We start from the raw sequence: 19432 nt of genomic DNA, 5'->3' as shown, positions 1-19432 counted from the left end.
ACTCACCCCCTCCTCTCGACGGTCCTAGCATTGCTGCTTCAGCTCTTCCTCCCAGCTCCTCTGACTTTTCTACTGGTGAAGAAGAAATAGGTGGAGAAAAATCTTCAAGAGGTAACAACGCTTCCAGTAAGCCAGAGAGGACTGGAAGCCTGGCAGTAATCTTCCTCTCTCACCCCCCGTCGCCGTCACTCTGATGATGACATCATCTTGGACTGCATACTCGAGAGGAGGGACGCTGGAAACTGGAGCCGGCGGGAAGCGCTGATCTGGGGGACTCAGCGTGACTTCCCCAGGTGACTGCGGTGCTCCTTCACCGCTAGTCACAGCGGGGAGAGGCATTTGTCATGTCTTTATACAAATTAGCCTTAGTTTCATTTCAGTTTATGTTTTAGATCATAACTCTCATAACATTCAGTAGCATGGATATTACCTGTACCAGATACGAGTGAGTCTATGAGCAAAGTTTTGCCACCTGAAACGTTTTGTACTTGGAGAATATCATGGGGTAAAATGCTGTAAAGGATATATTTTTAAACCTTTCTCTGGCTCAACACAAGCACATAATCAATGAAATATAGGTAGACTGAGTAGCTTTGGGCTTGGCAGACTGATGTTCTCTTTCAGTCAATAATTTTCAGGCAAAAGGAATTCAAAAAGAGTGCACATCAGTTTGCGTGAATGTTTTGCTAGCCAAAACCAAAATCTGGCCCTGTGTGTTATTGATGAGAAATTTCATTAGTTGGTGATTTATACTCTCTTCTATTTTTGATAGATACTTCACGCAGAACTGAGCTGAGGAGCTTATATGAGAAGCCACAAATCCCAGGAGCCCCTCAAACTACCAAGTCCCAAACTGAATCACTAAACTTCTCTTCCTCTAACAGTAACATAAATTAACCTGTGCAAATGAAATACTATTGCAAATCGATTGTACGATACTTTCTGTTGTTCAGTGCAATCATTTGTCCTTTCTCTATAGGATGAAATGAGGAACTCTCAAGTAATACAGAGACTGGAAGCTGTTAATTTGACAGTCAGGCCTTTTAGGTCAATTATCTGAAACTGAACAGGGCACTTTGAATTTATCTGGACTGATCTAAATTGTTATAGTAACATAGCAATGACAACAGATAAAGACCAAATGGTCCATCCAGTCTGCCCAGCAAGTGGCTTATGGTAGTAGCTGCCTCATCATGCAGGTTACTCCCATACGTTCTGTTAAGAGTAGCAATTGCTGCGCTGTACAGTTTACCCCTGTGTGTTCTGTTAATGGTATTAACTGCTGCATCATGCAGGTCACCCCCATATATTCTGTTAAGATAGTAACTATCGCTCCGTACACGTTATCCCCATGCGTTCTCTTAAGAATAGTAGCTACCGTCCTGTGCAGATTACTCCCCATGCAGAAATGTTATACCTAAAATTAACATAGGTTACCCCTTTTCTTCATTACCAACTTCAGTTCTTTTAAGGATCTGCAATGCTTATCCCATGCCCTTTTAAATTCACCCACTGACCTTGTCATCACTACCTCTCTCAGGAGGGCTTTCCAGGTATCCACCACCCTCTCCATAAAGAAATATTTCCTGATGTTGGTTCTGAGTCATCCTCCTTGGAGTTTCATATCGTGACCCCCTAGTTGTACAGTTTCCTTTCCAAAGGAAAATGTTTGATGTTTGTGCCTCATTAACGCATTTCAGATATCTTAAGATCTGTATCATATCTCTCCTGCTCCTCCTCTCCTTCAAGGTACATATATTTACATTCTTCAGCCTTTCCTCATAGGTCTTCCAAAACAGGCCCTACATCGTTTTGGTCACCTTCCTCCGAATCCTTTCCATCCTATCTCTATCCCCTTGAGATACGGTCACCAGAAACTGAACACAGCACTCTAGGTGAGGCTTCACCAAGGATCTGTAAAAAGGACAATATCATCTTTTTTCTGTTGGTTATTCCTCTCTCTATGCAGCCTAACATCCTTCTGGCTTTAACTACCCACCTTGTTACATTGCTTTGTGCCTTCAGATCGCCAGACACAAACACTCCAAGATCCTTCTCTCAGTCCATGCACATTAGCTTTCACCTCCCATCATATACAGCTCTTTTGAATTACTGCATCTCAGAAACATGACTTTGCACTTCATGGCATTGAATCTTATATGTTAAATCTTTGACCACTCTACAAGTTAACTTAAATCATTTTTCATTATCTGTACTCTTTCAGGCATGTCCACTCTGTTGCAGATCTTAGTATCATCCACAAAAAGACAAACGTTTCCTTCCAACCCCTCTGCAACGTCACTCATGAAGGTATTGAATAGAACCGACCCCAAAACCGATCCTTGAGACACTCAACACTACTCTCTCTTCAGAGCAGGTTCCATTTACACATTGTTTCCTATTAGTCAACCAGTTTATAATCCACTCCACCATATGTGAGACCATTATCAAAAGCCTTGCTAAAATCCAAGTAAATCACATTGAGTGCTCTTCGTTGATCCAATTCTCTAGTCACCCAATCAGAAAAATCAATCACAATTGTCTGATAGGACCTGGTGAATCCATACTGCCTTCGGTCTAGCACTGGTGATTGTAGATAGTTCAGTATCCTCTCCTTCAGCAGAGACTGCATTAATTTTCCCACCACTGAGATGAAACTAACCAACATGTAGTTTCCAGCCCTTTCTCTGCTACCACTCTTGTGAAGCAGGACCACAACCACTCCTCTCCAATCTTGTGGCACCACCCCCATTTCCAGTGATTTATTGAACAGGTCTTTCCGTGTACCCACCAGCACCTCTCTGAGCTCCCTTAGTATCCTGGGATGTACCTCATCTAGCCCATGGCCTTGTTCACTTTCAGTTCCTTACTCTTCTCATACATTCTCTTCTGTAAACGGGATTGCATCTACCCCACTCTTGTTGCGGTCCCGGGACGGCCCCGGGACCGACGCTTACCCTGCCGCGGTCCCACCTCGGGCTCCCCGCTTGCCGGGCTGCAGGGACCTCAGGCGCAGTGTCCGCGGCGCGAGCCGTCCTCACTCGGGCCTGCAGGGCCCTCGGGCACCGCGTCCCGGCCTCCCCTTCTTCGCCGGCGTTCCCCGCGGCTGGCTCCGCCCCTAGACGCGCGCGCGCGTCCCTGCCCCTCACTTAAAGGGACCAGCGCGGGAAAGCCCGGATCCACCCCTGGATGACGTCAGACGCTGCAGGGCTACTTAAGCCCTGCAGCCCAGCACCTCCCTGCCTTGCAACAAGGTTCTCTGGTTCCTAGTTCCTGTTGCGGAGTTCCTGGCTTCTTCCTTGTGTTTCTCTGGCTCCTGACTCGGATCGGCTGACGACGTTCTTTGGCTCCTGACTCGGATCGGCTTACGGTGACTCTCTGGCTTTTGACCTCGGACTGGCTTACGGTGATCCCTTGGTTCCTGGCTCTGGACTGGCAAGCGACGATTCTCTGGCACACGACTCTGGACTGGCAAGTGACGATTCCCTGGCACACGACTCTGGACTGGCAAGCGATGATCTCTGGCACACGACTCTGGACTGGTGAGCGACAACCCACTGGCACTCGACCTTGGACTCCGTCTGACTCGGGCCCCCGCGGGCCCCTCCTAAGTCCCAGCGGCCGGGTTCCTACGGGCTCCTCCTGGGGGGACTCCGGCTTCCAGGGTGAATCTCCTAAGTCCCAGCAGCCGGACTCCTACGAGCTCCTCTCGGGGGAGGATCGGCTTCCAGGGCGAAGATCTTCACACACCACTGCGCCAGTTCCACCGTCCCCTTCTTCCTCGCCAAAGCCCTTGGTCGCATAGGGCTCTTCGTGGTACCTTCCGCCAGCCATCCTCGGGCCTGCATCTGCCGCCTCCCGGTCGGAACCACCGCTGCGGACTCTGACTGCAGCTCTTCCTTCGGTTCCAATCGGCCCAAGGGTCCACGAAGCCAACAGATTGCAAGGCCATGGACCCGGCGGACCTCGCCGGTCTCAAGGCCATTCCGGGCATAGCCCAGAAGCTACAGCAGCAACAGATCTGCCTCGACATCTTGATGTCGACTGTTCAACGCCTGGCGGATAGCGTGGAGGGGGCTTCCGCAGCCGCCTCTGTGGCAACTTCATCTCAGGCCCGTATGGGTTCCACCGCTTCTGTACAGATGCCTGCACCAGCCCGGTACTCAGGAGATCCGAAGTCGTGCCGAGGATTTCTCAATCAATGCTATATCCGCTTTGACCTGCTGCCCGCGCAATTTCCCACGGATCGAGTCAAGACGACGTATATTATTTCCCTTCTTGATGGAAGACCTTTGGGCCTGGCTTCGTCCCTCTGGGAACGTCAGGATTCCGACTGAACAACCTAGTGCAGTTTGTCAAGTCTTTTCGGAGGGTCTTTGATGAACCGTCTTGCGCCTCCACAGCCGCCTCGGAACTGCTCCAGCTGAGACAGGGAAACCGGCCTCTGGAAGAATACGCGATGGAGTTCCAGACCCCTCGCATCTGAGCTGGCCTGGGGTGAAGACAGTCTGCATGGAATTTTCCTGGAAGGGCTTTCACCACGGCTCCAGGACGACCTTGTGGCTTGGGACCTTCCTGACGATCTTCAAGAATTGATTGAGCTGGCCGGGCGAGTCGATCGACGCATCCAGCGTCGCTTCCGTGAGCGAAGACCCACTCCGGGACAGACCAGTCGCAGGACCACTCCGCCTCGTACCCGACCTTCCCCGCCTGCAGTCACGACCGCCTCGGCAGAAGAGCCCATGCAATTGGAAAGAGGACCCTTGTCTTCTGAGGAGCGGAGACGCCGTCGCACCCAAGGACTGTGTCTCTACTGCGGGGGCAAGGGACATTTCCTGGCCCGCTGTACCGAGCATCCGGGAGGAAACGCCCAAACCTAGAGTCTAGCGGGGAGTTGACTCTAGGCAATATCTCACCCAACTCCCCATGTACCGTACCGGTACGACTTTGTCTGCCTGAGGGAGGATTTGACACTTTAGCCCTGCTAGACTCTGGGTCCGGGGGGAATTTTATCCTCCAAGAACTGGTGCAGCAGCTCCAGCTCGGGGTCCTGCCTCAGGAACCGCCCGTGCGCGTCTCTTCTATCCAGGGGGTTCCACTTCCGGGTACCATCGCCACTCGCACAAGTCCCCATGAAACTTCAGGTCGGAGCCCTTCATAAGGAGGAGATCTCCTTTCTCATTCTTGAAAAGTCTATCCACCCAGTTGTCCTGGTCTACCCTGGCTCAGGGAACACTTGCCAGTGATCGATTGGGTCCTCGCTTCAGATTACGTCCTGGGGTTCGGCGTGTTTCCATCGTTGCCTTCCCGCTCGTCCTTTGCAAACGCTACCTCTCCTCACGACCCCCTTGACGGTTCCACCACAGTATCACGACTTCAGGGACATCTTTTCCAAGGAAAAAGCTGAATTACTCCCGGAACACCAACCCTTTGATTGCGCTATCAATTTGCTGCCAGGGACCACGCCGCCCCATGGGAGGGTCTACCCACTGTCTCTGCCAGAGACTCAGGCTATGTCGGCCTATATAAAGGAGAACTTGGAACGGGGTTTCATCAGACCATCTAACTCCCCAGCTGGGGCCGGGTTCTTTTTTGTAGGGAAGAAGGACGGGTCCCTTCGCCCCTGTTCGATTACCGGGGTCTGAACCAAATCACTCGTGTGACCGCTACCCGTTGCCCTTGATTCCGGAGCTCCTGGATCGTCTGCAAGGGGCCCGAATATTCACCAAGCTGGACCTCAGAGGGGCGTACAATCTCGTACGGATCCGCCCGGGAGATGAGTGGAAGACCGCCTTTAACACCAGGGACGGTCACTACGAGTACCTTGCCATGCCATTTGGCCTCTGTAACGCCCCGGCAGTGTTCCAAAATCTGATGAACGAGGTCCTTCGTGACCTCTTATATACCTCGGTCATTGTGTATCTGGACGACGTCTTGATATATTCCCAAGACCTAGCGACGCACCGTCAACACGTACGTCAAGTTCTGCTGAAACTACGGGAGAACCGGTTGTATGCCAAACTGGAGAAGTGCCAATTGAACAAGAATCACTGCCTTTCCTGGGCTACATCGTCTCCTCTACGGCTTCCGCATGGACCCGGATAAAGTAACCGCCATCAAGAACTGGCCGCAACCCTTGGGAGTGAAAGCGATCCAGCGCTTTTTAGGCTTCACCAATTTCTACCGCCAGTTTATTCCGCACTACTCCAGCCTGGTGGCGCCCCTGACAGCCCTCACTCGTAAGGGTGGGATGCGCGAAGGTGGCCTCCCACACGCTGTACAGGCCTTCCAGGATCTCAAGGAGGCCTTTCTGCAGGACACCTGTCCTCCGCCATCCTGATCCTCAGCGCCAGTTCATTATAGAGGTGGATGCTTCAAACATAGCGGTGGGGGCTGTGCTGCTCCAAACCTCCAAGAATGGCAAGTCCTGGCCATGCTCTTACTTCTCCCGCAAGTTTCACCCGCGGAGAGAAATTACGGGATTGGCGACAAAGAATTGCTGGCCATTAAGTTAGCCTTCGAGGAGTGGCGCCAGTGGCTGGAGGGAGCCCAGCACCCAATCATAGTTTACACTGACCACAAAAATCTGGAATACCTGTCCCGCGCCCAGAGACTCAATCCCCGGCAGGCACGCTGGTCTCTCTATTTTTAGTCGATTCAACTTCTCTCTTCATTACCGACCCGTGGCCAAGAACGTTAGGGGCTGATGCCCTCTCTCGTGCCACGGAAGTTGAGGATGGTTTGGAGGCACCCCAAGACATTCGGACCCGGCCAAGGTTCAACTGGTGGCCACAGACCTTGGACCAGCTGGGGAAGACGGTGGTTCCAGCTCATTCGAGAAGGAGGGTCCTAGCGTGGGCGCACGACTCTCTGACGGCTGGTCACCCAGGTATTGCCCGGACTCTTGAGCTTCTAACAGAGTTCTATTGGTGGCCGCCGGGTCAAGGAGGATGTCCCGGCCACTATGTCCAATCGTGTCCCACGTGCGCACAGCGAAGAAACCACTACCGGGCCATCCTGGGGCCTGCTCCAGCCGTTTCCTATTCCCACAGAACCATGGTCACACACTTCCACGGATTTCATCGTGGAACTGCCTCCGTCAGAGGGTAAAACCGTAATTTGGGTCACGGTTTGACTGGTTTTCAAAAATGGCCCACTTTGTTGCCTCTTGCCAAGCTGCCCACGGCTCCAGGAACTGGCCGAACTATTCGTCCATCATATTTTTCGATTACATGGACTGCCCTCGCACATTACCTCGGACCGGGGTCCCCAATTCACAGCCAAATACTGGAGGGCACTGTGCAGGAAATTGGGATACAATTGGATTTCACCACAGCATTTTCACCCTCAGAGCAACGGACAAGTGGAACGGACTACCGCACCCTGAAGACCTTCCTTCGAGCCTTTGTAGGAGACCTTCCAAGACAATTGGCCTCCCTCATACCATGGGCTGAGTTTTCTTATAATCGCCACAAAACACTCCGCTACGTTACAACCTCCCTTCCAGATGGTTTATGGGAGGGTTCCCAAGCCTCCGCTACCATTATCTCTACAGGTCTCTTCTCCAGCGGCGCAACTGACGGCCAGCCAGCTCCACCACCTCTGGCACATTCACCCAGGAGAAACTTTGTAGGACCGCAGCCCGTTTCAAGCAGTACGCGGATCGGTCTCGACGGCCCGCCCGGTCTTCTTACCCGGATCTAGAGTGTGGTTGAGCACCAAACACCTTCAATTGCGGACTCCCTCCATGAGATTGGCGCCTCGTTATATTGGACCCTTCCTGGTGGCCGAACGTATTGGGGCAGTGTCCCTATAGGCTACGGCTTGCCTTCGACCCTCAAGATCCATGACGTCTTCCATGTGTCTTACTGAAGCCGTTGGTTCTCTCTCGATTTCGAGCTCCCCCGCCAGAACCCACTGATATCTCATCGGACCCGGGAGCGACATACACGGTGAAAGAAGTGTTGGATGTTCGTTGTCGCCGCCATCGGTGGGAATACCTTCTGTCGTGGGAGGGATATGGCCCGGAGGAGAAACTCGTGGAGCCCCTCCTCGCACATTCTGGATAAGGATCTCCTTCGCCAATTTCACGTGACACATCCGGCAAACCGCGGCCCCCCGGGAGGGGCGTGGGAGGGGGGGTACTGTTGCGGTCCCGGGACGGCCCCGGGACCGACGCTTACCCTGCCGCGGTCCCACCTTGGGCTCCCCGCTTGCTGGGCTGCAGGGACCTCAGGCGCAGTGTCCGCGGCGCGAGGCCGTCCTCACTCGGGCCTGCAGGGCCCTTCGGGCACCGCGTCCCGGCCTCCCCTTCTTCGCCGGCGTTCCCCGCGGCTGGCTCCGCCCCTAGACGCGCGCGTCCCTGCCCCTCACTTAAAGGGACCAGCGCGGGAAAGCCCGGATCCACCCCTGGATGACGTCAGACGCTGCAGGGCTACTTAAGCCCTGCAGCCCAGCACCTCCCTGCCTTGCAACAAGGTTCTCTGGTTTCCTAGTTCCTGTTGCGAGTTCCTGGCTTCTTCCTTGTGTTTCTCTGGCTCCTGACTCGGATCGGCTGACGACGTTCTTTGGCTCCTGACTCGGATCGGCTTACGGTGACTCTCTGGCTTTTGACCTCGGACTGGCTTACGGTGATCCCTTGGTTCCTGGCTCTGGACTGGCAAGCGACGATTCTCTGGCACACGACTCTGGACTGGCAAGCGACGATTCCCTGGCACACGACTCTGGACTGGCAAGCGATGATTCTCTGGCACACGACTCTGGACTGGTGAGCGACAACCCACTGGCACTCGACCTTGGACTCCGTCTGACTCGGCCCCCGCGGGCCCTCCTAAGTCCCAGCGGCCGGGTTCCTACGGGCTCCTCCTGGGGGGACTCCGGCTTCCAGGGTGAATCTCCTAAGTCCCAGCAGCCGGACTCCTACGAGCTCCTCTCGGGGGAGGATCGGCTTCCAGGGCGAAGATCTTCACCACACCACTGCGCCAGTTCCACCGTCCCCTTCTTCCTTGCCAAAGCCCTTGGTCGCATAGGGCTCTTCGTGGTACCTTCCGCCAGCCATCCTCGGGCCTGCATCTGCCGCCTCCCGGTCAGAACCACCGCTGCGGACTCTGACTGCAGCTCTTCCTTCGGTTCCAATCGGCCCAAGGGCCCACGAAGCCAACAACTCTCATCACTGTTTTTGTCTACCAACAAAGGTCCTTCTCCATGGGCTTCTTTAGTGAACACTGAACTATTTATTTAATATTTCTGCTATTTCTTTATCTTTCTCCATACATTGCGCCTTGCCTCCTTTTGGTTTTACTAAACCAACTTAGATCTTTCTCCTATCACTAATATATCTGAAAAATGTTTTGCCACCTCGCTTTACCTCTTTGGCAATCCTTCTGCTTGACTTTTTGCCTTCCTGATTTCCTTCCTTGTCTCCCTCAGCTTCATAAAATATTATTTCCTGTGCTCCTCTTTTTGGGATCCTTGGTACTTCTTGAACACTGCCCTTTTTGCCTTTTTTTTAGCCAACTCCTTTGAGAACTAAATTGGATTCTTTTTCCTCTTACTCTTGTTTACTTTTCTTACATAGAGAGTTGTCTTTATAATAGATCTTTTTAATATGGCCACTGTTTTTTTCATCTCACTCATCATTTCCCAGGTTACTAATTCCTCCTCAAGGTACTTTCCCAGTTTTCCAAAGTCTGTATTCTTGAAATTAAAAACTTGGATCTTGTGATGACTTCTCTCTATCCTGGTTGCAATATCAAACCATACAGTCTGATGATCTCTAGTGCTCAAGTGAGCACCTATTCGGACATTAGAGACATTGGGCCGGATTTTAAAACTTATACGCGTAGCGTACATTTGTGCGTGCTACCAGGCACGCACAAATGTACACCCGATTTTATAACACGCGCAGCCCCGTGCATGTTATAAAATCAGGGGTCGGCGCGCGCAAGGGGGTGCACACTAGTGCACCTTGCACGCGCTGAGCCCTCGGGGAGACCAGCTGGCTTTCCCCGTTCCCTCCCCCCCACCTTCTCCTCCCTTCCCCTACTTGTCCTGCCCCCAGCCAGAAAAAAAACAAACCCCTTACCTTTATCTTGGAAGTTACGCCGGCGCGAGATCCCCCGGCATGGCTGCTGTGCCTGAGTCCTTGGCCATGCCCCGGCCCCGCCCTGCCATGACCCTCCCCCAGACTGTCCGCCTCACCCTGGACCACCCCGATCCCATCCCCTGCCAGCCCATTCAGAAAAGCCCCGGGACTTACACGTGTCCTGGGGCTTTACGCGCATCGCCAGCCCTTTTGAAAATAGGCCTGGTGCGCGTAAATCCACCTGGATTTACGTGTGTAGGGCTTTTAAAATCTGCCCCTTTATCTCCGTTTGTGAGTACTAGGTTGAGTATCACTTCCTCCCTTTTGGGTTCCATCACCATTTGTTTGAGCAGAGCCCTTTGAAGGGAATCCATTGTCTCTCTACTTCTTGCAGATTCTGCACTAAGGATACTTCAATCCACATCTGGCAGATTGAAATCTCCAATGAGCAACACTTCTCCCTTCTTTCCCACCTTTTGAATGTCTTTGACCAGATCTCTATCCAGTCCTTCAGTTTGAGATGGAGGTATGTAAACCATAAAAGTAATATAACAACAGAAGGTATATCTTGTTTTCCTAAACCCAATTAATCTCAAAACCTAAGGAAACACTTTCAACTAACATTTCACAAAAACAATAAGATATCATTTATTTCACACTGTATATTATTATTACAAAATTTTACAAACGTCAAATTATTCTTACTAAATTAATTCTTTACACCACTTAAAATACATACAAAACACATCTATACAATACCACATATTCCATCATTCACACCACCCATACCACACATACTAAAATTATCATCATGAAAATCCAAACCCAACAAAACAGGATCCTCTTTGTTTCGCCTGAATCAGGCTTCCTCAGGGGATTTTCTACAATGTTCAAATTTACAACTCTATTCACAATGATGTTTTCTAACTGGAGAGTTCCATGACATGATTCTTCCAGCTCCAAAATCGCTCATATTCCATCAACTTTTAATATTAAGGCTGTCAAACTTCATTTATCAATCCGTCAATTCTTAACAGATTTCTTCAAATCTCGGGTACCGATATTGCTTAAATTTTTCTAAAGGATATCACCACTCAGACCCATCAGTGCTCAGTTTAAATTTCCATAGAAATCCATCAGCTTCAAATGAACTCAATGCTTCAGCTCTTTAAAAAAAATTGCAAGTCTCCTAATTCATATCCATGAAAAACTCCTTCAAAATCATTGCTGCTGTGACCAGTCACCTTTCTTACACGAACACCACGCCGTTGACTCCCTCCACTGCAGATTTTATTTTTTTCCTTTCACTTCCTGTTTTGCCACCTTCTGCCACCTAGCTTAAATTCCTAATGATATATGACTGGAATTTCTTAATTAGGATCTTCTTTCCTCCCACTGACAAATGTAGGTCATCCTTACTCATATAGGGGTAGATTTTAAAATAATGCGCGTTCGCGTACTTTTGTTGGCGCACCAGTCGCAACAAAAGTACGCTGGATTTTAGTAGATACGCACGTAGCCCCGCGCGTATCTGCTAAAATCCAGGATCGGCGCGCGCAAGGCTGCCGATTTTGGGCAGCCGGTGCGCGCCGAGCCGCGCAGCCTGCCTCCGTTCCCTCCGAGGCCGCTCCGAAATCGGAGCGGCCTCGGAGGGAACTCTCTTTCGCCCTCCCCTCACCTTCCCCTCCCTTCCTCTACCTAACCCACCCCCCCGGCCCTATCTAAACCCCCCCCTACCTTTGTCCACGGATTTGCGCCTCCCGGAGGGAGACGTAAATCCACGCGGCGCCAGCGGGCCGCTGGCGCACCGAGACACAACCCAGGGGCGGTTCCGGAGGGCGCAGCCATGCCCCCGGACCGCCCTGGGCCGAAACCAAGCCCCCAGGCCCGCCCCCGAAACGCCGCATCCCGCCCCCAAAACGCCGCGTCGATCGGCCCCGCCCCCGACACGCCCCCGACAAAAAACCCCGGGACTTACGCGAGTCCCGGGGCTCTGCGCGCGCCGGCAGGCCTATGGAAAATAGGCGCGCCGGCGCGCAAGGCCCTGCTCGCGTAAATCCGCCCGGATTTACGCGAGCAGGGCTTTTAAAATCCGCCCCAGAGTCTTTTACTGTTCCATACATGGCCCATACTCCAATGTATCCAAATCCACTTTCTTTACACCATGTTTTGAGCCATGCATTGAAATTTTCTATATGGCTTTGCCTTTCCCTTTCAGAAAAGGCAATAGTCTTTGCCATATGCCTTTCCCTAGATTCTGGAAATCTTTCTGTACTGCTTGGATACTGTTTTTAGTGAGGTTACGGGTCTCCAGATGGATGATAACGTTGATGTTAGAGTCTTTACTTTCTTCTGTAATTGCATTAACCTGATCTGCATTTCTACTGGCTAAGGATAATATTGTTTTAAAAGATATGAAATATCAATGACTCATTTGCCGAAAATATTTGGTTACTATTCAGCATCCACTAGGAATCAGAGGTGACAATGTAGAAGGACTGTATGTTTTATCTTGAGTCAGACTGAATGGTTTGCAATGCATCACTGGCGGAAAGAGAAAGCAAGTGAATATTTGCTAAAATCCTTGCAGCCATAAGGATTAGAGAAAACTGAATTCATTTCACCTGACATTTGCAAAACAGTTCTACCATTTTTAAAAAGGTGGAGATGCCTAAAGTAACCACTGACTGAGGAGGCACGAGTGTGAGATCCAAGAGGGCTCAGATACAATCAATAGCACGTAGTGCTCCACAACAGAAGAGTTCAGTGAATTGCACTGCTTACCCTTCTGGCGCTTTCTTCTTTCCGGGAAAGGCCCTCCATAGAAAGTGTGGTGGGACTTGCAAGTTGGAAGCTGAAAAGCATTAATATTGCCATTGCCTGCAGTTTTATGCTGCTTTTCACTGCATTCCTGCTCTCTCTTTTTGAGCTCTTCTTCCCTTTGCCAACACTCCATCATTTGGCCCTAGCAAGCAACAGAGTGAAAAACATTTTAGTGAATTTCAGAGATGGAGGGGCTGTGCAAGTCAACCTCACATGCAGTCAGTTGTGCCTGTGCCTGGCAGCGAGGCAGTGCACCATACCCAGCCCAGAGTGGCTAATACACAGTTACAGTGGTGATTTCTTCTTGTTTTTATTCTTAAATCCTAGCAGGGTGTAGCTTCTGCTGTCTGTCATTGTGCGCAGCAGCAGAAGAAGCCACTGCAATAGGCTGTCAGTGCTGCAGTGCACTATGAAGCATACAGCCTAGTACACACTAATGTACGAACATCAATCATTATTCACTAGACATTCTTCTACTGTACCACTGAGGGGCAATTTTTAAACTGCCTGGGTAGGACCTACAGCTCATTTTGAAAGGGCCCCCCCCCCACCCAATTAAGCTTCCTTTTGAAAATTTAGGCTGGCTGTACCCGTTTACCCATCCAACGCTAGCCTGCGAAGTAAACCTAGAAAATAATTTTGGATACCTATATGTTCTATGTAGGAGACAGAGCATATGTTTTGGATCTGGAGCCACAGTATATCCCAGTCCTCTTCCCCCAGAGGCAAGGATAATTCCTCATTCCATGTAGGCATAAGAGGATACCTTAGACTCATCTCCCAGACTCCCCAACAAGCTCTGCTAGATGGAGGCTATGCTCTTACGAGGCTTCTTAATCTGAAATAGTTCTTACTCAACTCCTTTTGGCACCCTGGGATCTCATCCTTTCTGTCTCTTTTGCTCAAGTGCTTTCCCTGCTTATAGGCATGCATCAGGCATGTCAGCAGGAATTTTATACTTTGCATCAGCTATGAAAATGCATTAATCTGTTCATCAGACCATACTTGTCATACATGTTTCAAACCACAGTCCTTCCATCTCTGTAAATTCATAGAAAAGGGGCCATCATCATCATCATAGTTTATTTTATGACACCTTTTCCATCAAAAGAGTTCAAAGCAAGTTCCAAACAGTTAAGAATGATCAAGTAGAATAAGTCAAACAAGCAGGTAAAACATAAATTCGATTTAGCATTTCAGTACTCTCAGAGAAAGGGTTATAAAGTATTCCAATACTAGGGAGGTGCAAACTGGCATCCGTGACTTGCTTGGTAGATTATGTTTAGTCAAATTGTCCTGAGCAGGTAGTGTGTGTGTGTGTGTGTGTGTGTGTGTGTGGGTGTCTTCTATAGTTCCAGAGAAACATAGATGTCTACCTGTGTATATGCCATAGAAGATCAGATGATGCATTAGAAGATGCTAATGGCAGGGACCAAAAGCTGCCTCAAACAGCCAGGTTTTTATTAATTTTCAGAAAGATAGGACGTCAGGGGTCAGTCTTATGTGGAGGAGGGGGGGGGGGGGGGGGCCGAGGAGGGAGGGTAGGGAGTTCCAAAGCTTGGAGTGGAACCTGTGAAAGTTCTGTTTCTAGTGCTGGTGAGGCGTTCAGTTTTCAGAGGCGGGACTGCAAGTTGGGATTGCAACTGGAATGGTAGTGGGCAGGTGAGAGTTCTATTGAGGTAGGCTGAGAGTCAAGTCAAGGTCAGGATCTTGAATTTGGTATATTCTTATGTTCTTAAAGTTTTGGAAGCCAGTGCAAGTTTTTCAGAACTGGAGTTATGTGGTCAAATTTATGTGTCTTCATTATCAGTCAGGTAGCAGCGCTCTGGATAAGTTGCAAGCAGCTGTTTAGGATGCTGGGGATTTAAGAACATAAGAAATTGCCATGCTGGGTCAGACCAAGGGTCCATCAAGCCCAGCATCCTGTTTCCAACAGAGGCCAAACCAGGCCACAATAACTTGGCAAGTAACCAAACACCAAGAAGATCCCATGCTACTGATGCAATTAATAGCAGTGACTATTTCCTAAGTCAACTTGATTAATAGTAGTTAATGGACTTCTCCTCCAAGAACTTATCCAAACCTTTTTTGAACCCAGCTACACTAACTGTTCTAACCACATCCTCTGGCAACAAATTCCAGAGCTTTATTGTGCATTGAGTGTAAAATAATTTTCTCCGATTAGTCTTAATGTGCTACTTGCTAACTTCATAGAGTGCCCCCTAGTCCTTCTATTATCCGAAAGTGTAAATAACCAATTCACATCTACTTGTTCAAGACCTCTAAATACAATGTGTTACCGTAGTCAAGTGTGAGATGATGGCGGCATGAATGGCAGTTATGAAGGCAGCATTGTCTGTCCAATAATAGTTGGAGATGGTGGAGCTGGTGGAGGTGGAAGAAAGCTGTTTTGGTTACTGCCAGGATCTGGGATATGGCAGTGTTGGGAGTCTAGTATGAAGCCAAGACTCTGGACTTGTGAGCTGAGTGTAAGAGTTGTTCCTCCAAGAATCATTTTTTGGAGAGGGTGTTCAGGATCTTTTCCCCCAACCCATAGCATAAAGACATAAAAAAACATCTGCATTGTTTCTAAGGAGGAACATGGCAGCTGGCATTACCCCCCTCCCTAGCACATACTGCCCATTGCACAGAGTGAAAGAGATCACATAATTAATTCTACAGACCTATCTCACAAGGGGGGACCCAGGATCAAAGATAATCAAATTATCAGTGTTCATTAAAGCCATTTCTGCAGATCTCCAAGGAGATGCACACCTACAGTCAATCTACTGCTTCACTCATATTAGCCTTGCTGGCCAATAATAATATTGCAAGTTAGGGATAGGCAAACTCCCCCTATCTTAAGGTAACAACAATTAGAAAAGACTAATCCTAAGAGGCTTACCATTCCATATAAAACTGGAAGAGACACTTTTTATTTCCTTAAAAATCTTGCCCAACACCTGACAAGGCAGATGCTGGAATAAGTATTTGAATGGAAGAGGAAAATTCATCTTGGGCACATTAACCTTTCCTGACTTTGAAAAGAATAATTCCCGTCTTTCTTGTAGGTCTTTCTTAACCTGCACTATAATCTGCTTATACTGTGATTGCTCTTACACAGGTTCCCAAACTGCCAAGTTATTCTTATCTCCAGGTACTTGAACCCTCCTTAACCATTTTAAAGCTGGAAAGACACTGTAGAACAAACATGGTTGGGCCTGTAGGCATAATTTCAGACATAATTTATTTTATAACCTGAGGCCCCACTGTACCTCTCAAGGATATTGAGTAGTAATGGCACCGAAGTCCTAGGAGAAGGAATATAAAGGAGGACATCATCAATATATAATGATATTTTACGTGCCAAGCTAAAATCCATCACATCTTCTGAGCTCCTTATCTTTTGTGCTAGGGTCTCTATGATTAAGTTATATATATATATGGGGACAGGGGATACTCCTATCTAGTACCTCTTAAAATTTGGGAAGTTCGAAAGGGATGCCCAAATACCTCCATCCTGTCATTAGGATTGGAGTAAAGCACCTGAATTTTCTCAGTGGAAGAGAATTTTCTCAGTGGAAGGGAGTGGACAGTGGAGTGCCTCAGGGATCTGTATTGGGACCCTTACTTTTCAATATATTTATAAATGATCTGGAAAGAAATACGACGAGTGAGATAATCAAATTTGCAGATGATACAAAATTGTTCAGAGTAGTTAAATCACAAGCAGATTGTGATAAATTGCAGGAGGACCTTGTGAGACTGGAAAATTGGGCATCCAAATGGCAGATGAAATTTAATGTGGATAAGTGCAAGGTGATGCATATAGGGAAAAATAACCCATGCTATAATTACACAATGTTGGGTTCCATATTAGGTGCTACAACCCAAGAAAGAGATCTAGGTGTCATAGTGGATAACACATTGAAATCGTCGGTACAGTGTGCTGCGGCAGTCAAAAAAGCAAACAGAATGTTGGGAATTATTAGAAAGGGAATGGTGAATAAAACGGAAAATGTCATAATGCCTCTGTATCGCTCCATGGTGAGACCGCACCTTGAATATTGTGTACAATTCTGATCGCCGCATCTCAAAAAAGATATAATTGCGATGGAGAAGGTACAGAGAAGGTACAGAGAAGGTACAGAAAATGAAAAGGGGAATGGAACAACTCCCCTATGAGGAAAGACTAAAGAGGTTAGGACTTTTCAGCTTGGAGAAGAGATGACTGAGGGGGGATATGATAGAGGTGTTTTAAAGTCATTAGAGGTCTAGAACGGGTAGATGTGAATCGGTTATTTACTCTTTCGGATGGTAGAAAGACTAGGGGGCACTCCATGAAGTTAGCATGGGGCACATTTAAAACTAATCGGAGAAAGTTCTTTTTTACTCAACGCACAATTAAACTCTGGAATTTGTTGCCAGAGGATGTGGTTAGTGCAGTTAGTATAGCTGTGTTTAAAAAAGGATTGGATAGGTTCTTGGAGGAGAAGTCCATTACCTGCTATTAAGTTCACTTAGAGAATAGCCACTGCCATTAGCAATGGTTACATGGAATAGACTTAGTTTTTGGGTACTTGCCAGGTTCTTATGGCCTGGATTGGCCACTGTTGGAAACAGGATGCTGGGCTTGATGGACCCTTGGTCTGACCCAGTATGGCATTTTCTTATGTTCTTATGTTCTAATCCAGGAGGGTCATTTTCACCCATGAGGATTTGCCTAGTGGGTAACACTTTTGTGGAGTGCCTCAGGGATCTGTATTGGGACCTTTACTTTTCAATATATTTATAAATGATCTAGAAAGAAATACGACGAGTGAGATAATCAAATTTGCAGATGATACAAAATTGTTCAGAGTAGTTAAATCACAAGCAGATTGTGATAAATTGCAGGAGGACCTTGTGAGACTGGAAAATTGGGCATCCAAATGGCAGATGAAATTTAATGTGGATAAGTGCAAGGTGATGCATATAGGAAAAAATAACCCATGCTATAGTTACACAATGTTAGGTTCCATATTAGGTGCTACTACCCAAAAAAGAGATCTAGGTGTCATAGTGGATAACACATTGAAATCGTCGGTTCAGTGTGCTGGAGCAGTCGAAAAAGCAAACAGAATGTTGGGAATTATTAGAAAGGGAATGGTTAATAAAACGGAAAATGTCATAATGCCTCTGTATCGCTCCATGGTGAGACCGCACCTTGAATACTGTGTACAATTCTGGTCGACGCATCTCAAAAAAGATATAATTGCGATGGAGAAGGTACAGAGAAGGGCTACCAAAATGATAAAGGGAATGGAACAGCTCCCATGTGAGGAAAGACTAAAGAGGTTAGGACTTTTCAGCTTGGAGAAGAGACGGCTGAGGGGGGATATGATAGAGGTGTTTAAAATTATGAGAGGTCTAGAACAGGTAGATGTGAATCGGTTTTTTACTCTTTCGGATAATAGAAAGACTAGGGGGCACTCCATGAAGTTAGCATGTGGCACATTTAAAACTAATCGGAGAAAGTTGGTTTTTACTCAACGCACAATTAAACTCTGGAATGTTGTTGCTAGAGGATGTGGTTAGTGCAGTTAGTATAGCTGTGTTTAAAAAAGGATTAGATAAGTTCTTGGAGGAGAAGTGCATTACCTGCTATTAATTAAGTTGACTTAGATAATAACCACCGCTATTACTAGCAACGGTAACATGGAATAGACTTAGTTTTTGGCTACTTGCCAAGTTCTTATGGCCTGGATTAGCCACTGTTGGAAACAGGATGCTGGGCTTGATGGACCCTTGGTCTGACCCAGTATGGCATGTTCTTATGTTCTTATATTTCTCTCAGAGCAAACACAGGAGGCATGAACAAATCATTATTACTACTCTATCTTCTAGCATTATATTTAGTAGGTTTTTATTTTCTTTGTAACTTCACCTAGGGGCTGATGCAATTGCATGTAGGTAAAAACGTGCATCTAAACTGGGCGGCCATTTTTTCAGTGCATGCACATCCACTTCTCCTGGGCGCACAATGCAATATTCTAATGAGCTGCCATGTTAAAAAAGCATGCGCCAGGGGTAGATTGTGCATCTCCAGTGCTCAAAAGCATCGGGAGCCCATTTTTTCTCACAGCAGTTAATTTACCGGCTTAATATATACACACAAATATACATAGAAACATAGAAACATAGAAACATAGAAATGACGGCAGAAGAAGACCAAATGGCCCATCCAGTCTGCCCAGCAAGCTTCACACATTTTTTCTCTCATACTTATCTGTTTCTCTTAGCTCTTGGTTCTATTTCCCTTCCACCCTTCCACTTTAATGTAGAGAGCAGTGATGGAGCTGCATCCAAGTGAAATATCTAGCTTGATTAGTTAGGGGTAGTAGCCGCCGCAATAAGCAAGCTACACCCATGCTTATTTGTTTTACCCAGACTATGTTATACAGCCCTTATTGGTTGTTTTTCTTCTCCCCTGCCGTTGAAGCAGGGAGCTATGCTGGATATGCGTGAAGTATCAGTCTTCTCCCA

General features: G+C 48.1%; 1 protein-coding gene across 5 annotated transcripts in view; it reads right to left on the bottom strand.

The window, feature by feature from the left end:
• Positions 1–19432, bottom strand: part of KIAA2012 (KIAA2012 ortholog) — a 389440-nt gene that overhangs the window by 262379 nt on the left and 107629 nt on the right. For all 5 annotated transcript variants that reach the window (XM_029606277.1, XM_029606281.1, XM_029606279.1 and 2 more), the window contains one exon: positions 12869–13049. In XM_029606277.1, the coding sequence (XP_029462137.1) occupies positions 12869–13049 (181 nt within the window). The remainder of the gene's footprint in view (positions 1–12868; positions 13050–19432) is intronic.

This window comes from Rhinatrema bivittatum, chromosome 6 (genome assembly GCF_901001135.1).
Source record: "Rhinatrema bivittatum chromosome 6, aRhiBiv1.1, whole genome shotgun sequence".
NCBI lineage: Eukaryota > Metazoa > Chordata > Amphibia > Gymnophiona > Rhinatrematidae > Rhinatrema > Rhinatrema bivittatum.
This window is presented reverse-complemented; position numbering and strand designations above follow the sequence as displayed.